Source organism: Mandrillus leucophaeus, unplaced genomic scaffold (genome assembly GCF_000951045.1).
Source record: "Mandrillus leucophaeus isolate KB7577 unplaced genomic scaffold, Mleu.le_1.0 Scaffold878, whole genome shotgun sequence".
NCBI lineage: Eukaryota > Metazoa > Chordata > Mammalia > Primates > Cercopithecidae > Mandrillus > Mandrillus leucophaeus.
Genome location: NW_012109563.1, coordinates 42,485 through 49,394, shown reverse-complemented (window position 1 = coordinate 49,394; position 6,910 = coordinate 42,485). Strand labels below are relative to the sequence as shown.

Sequence of the window (6,910 nt, the reverse complement as noted above, 5' to 3'; positions counted from 1 at the left end):
CTGTCAGAATTTCCTTCCTTTTTAGGGCTGAATAATATTCCTTTATACGTATATACTATGTTTTGTTTATTCATTCATCTGTCAATGGATACTTGGATTGCTTCTACTTTTTAGCTATTGCAAATAGTATTGCTATAAACGTGTACAATATCTCTTTGATATACATCTTTCAATTCTTTGGGGTATATATATATACCCAGAAGTGGAACTACAAGTCATATAGTAATTCTACTTTTAATTAATTTATTATTATTATTATTATTTGAGACAGAGTGTCACTCTGTCAGCCAGGCTGGAGTGCAGTGATGTGATCTCAGCTCACTGCAACCTCTGACTCCTGGTTTCGAGCAATTCTCCTGCCTCAGCCTTCTGAGTAGGTGGGATTACAGGTGCGCACCATCACACCTGGCTAATTTTTGTATTTTTAGCAGCCATCCTAACAGGTGTGAAGTGGTATTTAATTGTAGTTTTGGTTTGCATTTTTCTAAGGATGGTAGCATCTTTTCATGTTTTTTTTTTTTGGCTTCAAAAAATATCTATTAATTTCCATTGCCCATTATTCCCCCCAGGGATTGCCATACAGAAAGTTTATTTTTTAAAGCCTTTTTTCAACTTTTAGGTCCCGGGGTACAAGTGCAGATTTGTTATATGGGTAAGTTGTGTGTTGCCAAGGTTTGGTGTGTTAATGATCCTGTTACCCAGGCAGTGAGCATGATGCCTGGTAGGTAGTTTTCAACCATCACCCCCACAACCCTCCCCCTCCTAGTAGTCCCTAGCGTCTGTTGTTCCCATCTTTATGTCCATGTGTACTCAATGTTTACTCCTACTTATAAGTGAGTAAACAAGTGGTAAGAGTAGTCAGAGGGGTTCTTGTGTTGTGATAAGTATATATAAATTGAGTAAGCTGCTTATTAGTAGAACTGATAATAGCTGCTTATAAGTTGAACTGATCATAGCCGCTTATTGGTAGAACCGTTGTAATAAGTATATATAAATTGAGTAAGCTGCTTATTAGTAGAACTGATAATAGCTGCTTATAAGTTGAACTGATCATAGCCGCTTATTGGTAGAACCGTTGTAATAAGTATATATAAATTGAGTGAGCCACTTATTAGTAGAACCGATAATATCTGCTTATGAGTAGAACTGATAATAGGATAATAGGATGATGGCTAGGGTAACTTCGTATTGAATTGTTTGGGTGACAGCTCATGATGTTCTGATTGGTGCAGAGTTTGAATTGGATGCTGAGAACATGTGGTATTTGGTTTTCTGCTCCTGCATTCACTTCAGACAGTGGCCTCCAGCTATGTTCATGTTGTCGCAAAGGACATGATTTTGTTCTTTTCGTGGCTGAGTAGTATTTATACATGGTATGTATGTACCACATTTTCTTTATTCAGTCCACTGTGGATACCTTTGCCCATTTTTAAGTTGGGTTTTTTTACTTTTTGTTGTTGACTTTTAGGTGTTCTGTATGTATTCCAGATATTAATTACTTATTACATATATGATTTGCAAATATTTTCTCCCATTGGGTGGGCTGCCTTTTTAAATGTGTTGACATTTTCTGTTTATGCACAATTTATTTGGTGCCAAACGTTCACAGATTGTCCACATGAGTGGCTGAGATAGTGACACCTTTGCTTTCTGATAGCTCAATTTCATGAACTTTGATGCATAAAATGATTTAAAATATTAGGTAAAACTAATGGCTATGTATGAATCATAATCATAAATAAATTTCATGTTCAGACTTAGGTTATCTCCCCAAGATATCTCATTATGTATATGCAAGTATTCCAACATCTGAAAATAGCTGAAATTTGAAATACTTCTGGTGCCAAGCATTTTATCTAAGGGATACTCATCCTGTATTGTTAGTTTTCGTCCTGCAATATTATTCCCTCTGCCTCCTCCTGTCCTTTCCCACTGCCTCTGTTCCTAATCCAGGCCACCCTTATCCCCTGGCTGTGTTTCTGCTATCAGTCAGGCCTCCCGATCCACCTTTCTTCCTGGCATCAGGAAAGTCTGAGTTCACAGCCTGTATCACATCCAGGCACTCCTTGGACCTTAGCCCTTCAGTGGCATTCCAGCAGGAGCAACGATGCCCCAATTCCTCAGACTGCATGTGGGGCGATCCCGCAAAGGTCAGCCTATTTTTTATCCAGAGGTCGTGGACCTCTTACATGGCCTCTGCTCCAGGGCTGTCTTAGGCTATGGGTTTCTGTGTGCTCAGGTTAGCACAGCCTCTTTGTCCAAGCTGGCTGAGACTTTCTCTACTGCAGCCTTGCCTTTACTGTTCCCTCCTTCTCTTTAGCTGTCTTGACTTGGTGGGCTTCTGTGTAGTTTGAGGCCGATGCTTTGAAATCCAATGCCTCTTCCTTAGGCCTTCTGTCTTCAGTATGCCACTGCCTCCTCCATTGAACACTCACGGTACTTTGCTGTTCCCCTTCTTGCCCTTTCCATGGCCTGCCTTACATCATAGTCATAGCTGTGCATGTGTCAAGGGTGAGAGTTTTGTCCTGGTGAACTGTGGAGCTAGGATTTAAACCTCAACTTCACCTGCCTCAAAGACTGTCCTCTGAATGAATATTCAATTATTTGTTTCCTGTGGATATTCGGCCCTCCCCAGTTTCATAGCAACCCCCATGCCTAGGTGTTAGATTGCCATTGTGTATAAGAGGGTCCCAATAAATACTTCTGTGATGTACCACCCTTACACATCTTTATTAAAAAGTTACCTTCTTAAAGGGACTACTCTTGTCACAAAGATACAATAGTACTTAACTTCTGTGTTTTAATTTTTTATATGTGGCCTGTATTGTCCCAGTAAACAGAAACATTGTTTGTCATCATTGTGACCGAATGTCCCCTCTCAGTTCTCACTGTTTCCACGGACCTTCTTCTGGTCTTTCTCTCCTTGCATTCATAGTGTTTCTATTTGTGTCACTAATTTTAAATGTAAGTATATACTATTTCATGTTATTTCTTAGATGATCTCTTAAGTCTTTTGCCTCCCCATAGTGCCTATGCTCCAATAATAGTAATTCTATGTATTTTGTGGGATGAATAAAACAATGAAAGAATGAAAATCCCTTCTTGGCATATTATAAACAAGTTTTTAAAAAGACAGTATTTGAATCTTTTGGAATTATTCTGCTTAGTTTTCACACTGCCATCTAGCTAAGTGATAAGCCAGCATTCTACTCTTAATTCATCTGTACATCTTTCGTTGATTATCAGATCACCAGATGCTCATCAGTTCAAAAACAGTTTAGGTTAAAAAAACAACTGGGCACTGCTGTTACTTTTAAAAATTATCTTGGGAAGGAAAACTATCATGCTTTAGGCCATAATTTCAAGAGAACAGTTTTTGCGTCCTTGGCATTAGAAGCAGGCAGCCTAAGTGAAATCAAACATTGAGAGATTTGGAAAGAGACCCAGGCTAGGAGATAAGTTAAATAAAGATTTTGTTTTTCCAACGCAGTGTCCTTTTGATTCCTTCATATTATTCAATTCTGTGTGCGTTTGGCTGAAAATAAATTTTGAGTGACTTTATGATGTTAAAGAAATGACAAGTTATGTAAAAGATCACACTCTTCATTTTAATTGGGGTTTAAAAAAGGAGTAAGGAGAGGGAGAGTAGTTCTCTAGAAATTAGATTTTAAAATCCAACTCTATTCAAATAATTTCAATACATTTGCCAAGTAGGCAACTTGTTAGAAAAGATAGAAATTCTGATGAGTTTTTCTTTCAGGGAGCAAGAAAGAAGTGTGTTCACCTTCCCACTGTGACACCGTGACTGTGTGAAACACCTACTCACTCAGTCTATCAGAACAAAGAGCCTTCTGCTGATGCCTCCCTTTTCTTCCTCTCTTGCATCTGCAGGTTACCTACCTGGGCAAAGTCTCCACCACTGGCATGCAATTTTTGTCAGGCTGCACAGAAAAGCCGGTCATTGAGCTCTGGAAGAAGCACACACTAGCCCGAGAGGATGTCTTTCCAGCCAATGCTCTCCTGGAAATCCGGCCATTCCAAGTGTGGCTCCATCACCTCGACCACAAAGGGGAGGCCACAGTGCACATGGATACTTTCCAGGTGGCCCGCATCGCCTACTGCACCGCCGACCACAACGTGAGCCCCAACATCTTCGCCTGGGTGTACAGGGAGATCAATGACGACCTGTCCTACCAGATGGACTGCCACGCCGTGGAGTGCGAGAGCAAGCTCGAGGCCAAGAAACTGGCCCACGCCATGATGGAGGCCTTCAGGAAGACTTTCCACAGTATGAAGAGTGACGGGCGGATCCACAGCAACAGCTCCTCCGAAGAGGTTTCCCAGGAATTGGAATCCGATGACGGCTGAATGAACTTGAGACGCTTCAGCAAAGGCAGCATTGGTCACGGAGTTCAAGGGAATAGATGAGTAAGCAACGTTTCAAATTTGGGATGAAAAGACTGCCAAACTATTGGCTGACCAAGCTTTTTAAATTCAGAAGAGCAATTCTAAATCTAAAGAAATGTATCATTAAAGTAATTACGTTACATTGAAACCTGCTGCTGCTGTGACTGTGAGGAGGGTGGGAGTGTGGATGGGGAGGAAGGTTCTAGACTCTCTTCTTGTTTTTCTCATTTCCCAATGCCTCTCTGTGGGAGAGCTCCATGCCAGTTTTCACCACTCTCAGGCAAATACTCTGCAGCTGTTATTGGATGGGCCATTCCAGTCTGCCTTATGAAATTCCACAAGAATGTTAGGGGCACCTATGGGATCTCTAGTGGGATGGGCAAGGTGCTGATGGGGACGCTGGCCACAGGGAGGAAGGAATATCTCTGTTCCTCTCCCAGGGCAGATGCCCTCCTCTGTATGCAAATCAGCACAGCCTTTATTGAGCTTTACAACTAACAACCTGATAGTTGGCAGTTAATTCACAGTTACAGATAATGCTTTTATTTACATAAATATACCAAGTAGTACCCTCTTATTGTATTCACTTCATCTATTTTCTTAGAATACTTGCAATTACTAATGACCCCTTCCCTTTCCCTCCTGCTGCGCTATCCACCCTCTTTCCCTTCTCACATCCCTAGAGGGATGGAATCTCAACATACATTGCAGGACACCAAAAGGAAGAAAACAATCAAGCAAATGAAATAAACAATCAAACAAACCAGGAGTTTAGAACAACAACCCCAACAACAGAAGCCTTGACAAAGGGTAATGAGTGACCAACAAATGAACACACTCTATGTCAGCTCTCCTTTTATCCAGCTGAGATTTATGGTAACTTATTTAATGAATGGTCCTGTCCGATGCATCCTTGATGGCAAGCTTCAAATCCAATTTGGTATCAACACGGAAGCCTCGCTTCCATCACTCAGCATCGCACTTAGATAGAGAATGAGATAATCTTGGCTTGTCTAGAGAACCCACATCATCTTAACCTAAAGGGAAATCTTATTGCGTTATCATAAAATCGATGATATCTTAGGGTCAGAATTGCCCATTTTTTAAAATTTTGAATGAGAAGTTCTCGCTAAAAAAAAATCCTGAGATTTCTCAGTTTCATGGTTCTTTAAACATTAAAAACACAGAGTCAACATAGAATGAAATTGTAAGTATTTGTTAAAATACATACATTGGAGGCCAAGAGCAGATGACTACTTTTCCAAGTCATGCTGCTCCTTCCTAAACGTCTCTTTTCAATCCTGGTAATATTAGGGGCACTGCAGCACCTAAGAAGCCTTAAATGAGAGTTAATCCAATCTAGGGAGCGATGGTGTCAGCATTTCGGTCTGCGTATCTGTGTGTCCGTATCTGCGTTCGTGTGCGTGTACGTGTGCCCCTGTGTGTGGGCCCAGTTTTCAGGCATGTAGAATAAGCATGGAGTCATATTGAAGAGGACTCACTTCTTGAAGATATGCTTGTTGCTTTACAACATATGTAAGCTATTCTTTAGCATAAATGCATTCATTCTTTAATAAAAATATGTTTGCATTAATAAAGCTGAGGAGTTTCATACTTTATGTGTCCGTCCTCTTTCAAGTAATGAAAACATGAAGAACAAATTAGATCAAGTAGTTGTATCAAAAATATTTTTAAACCGTGTCATAAATAACCTATTCCTTGATTGTGTTTAAAAATCTAGTTTTATTTTCTAAATGCTCAATTTGTTTTTAGTTTCTCCATGCCCCTGAGATGGTGACGGGGCAACAGTTGAAATAGTTCTTTAGTAAGGTGGGTTTGTTTCAGTGCAGAGTCTTCCAGAACACGTTGCAGATGATTGCTATTTACAAAAATCTCATGTATGTCTTTGAAGAACCTATACTGAAATCCTGGAAGGTAAACACTGAGTCATTTTTTTTCTGATGGGACTGGTTAAAGAATGTCTCCTCCAGGCTGTGACATCTCAGAATGGCCCTATTAAACAAGCAAGACAGGTGACCATGGAGCCTGTGTTTTTTGAGCAATGCCCTTCATGGAATCAATAACAAATATAAAGGCTTCCAAAGTAAAAGTATAGGTGCCTGTTATAAAGAGATGAATTCAAGCGAGAATTATAACCTAACTCCTCTGATTGAAATGGCAGTTCTCTCAGGTCAAACTTTTCCCAATTTCAGTTTCTCTGCTGTCCTTGAATATATATTTAAAAAGAAGAAAAAGTAAAAAAAAAAAAAAAAAAAAGAGAAAAAAACAGCCAGCATGTATTTCAACAGTGCCCTTTTCCTCACTGAGTACAAGTTAAGTTGAATCCTAAGTGCACACATGTTTATTTATTGCAGGAAGCATTTGCTAGTTTTTTGTTGTTGTTGTTGTTTTTTCAGACTACCAAGTGTGACGTGCTAAGTAATTGGCTCTGAGAATATTGGCATGAGTTTTTGCCTGGGATTATTGGCAGCAATTTAAAGAC

The 6,910-nt window shown here is 39.9% G+C and overlaps 1 protein-coding gene across 3 annotated transcripts in view; it reads left to right on the top strand.

The window, feature by feature from the left end:
• Positions 1–6,021, top strand: part of PID1 (phosphotyrosine interaction domain containing 1) — a 257,194-nt gene extending 251,173 nt beyond the window's left edge. For all 3 annotated transcript variants that reach the window (XM_011969146.1, XM_011969144.1, XM_011969143.1), the window contains one exon: positions 3,892–6,021. In XM_011969146.1, coding sequence (XP_011824536.1) covers positions 3,892–4,368 — 477 coding nt within the window. In that variant the 3' untranslated portion in view covers positions 4,369–6,021. The remainder of the gene's footprint in view (positions 1–3,891) is intronic.
• Positions 6,022–6,910: the final 889 nt, after the last annotated feature.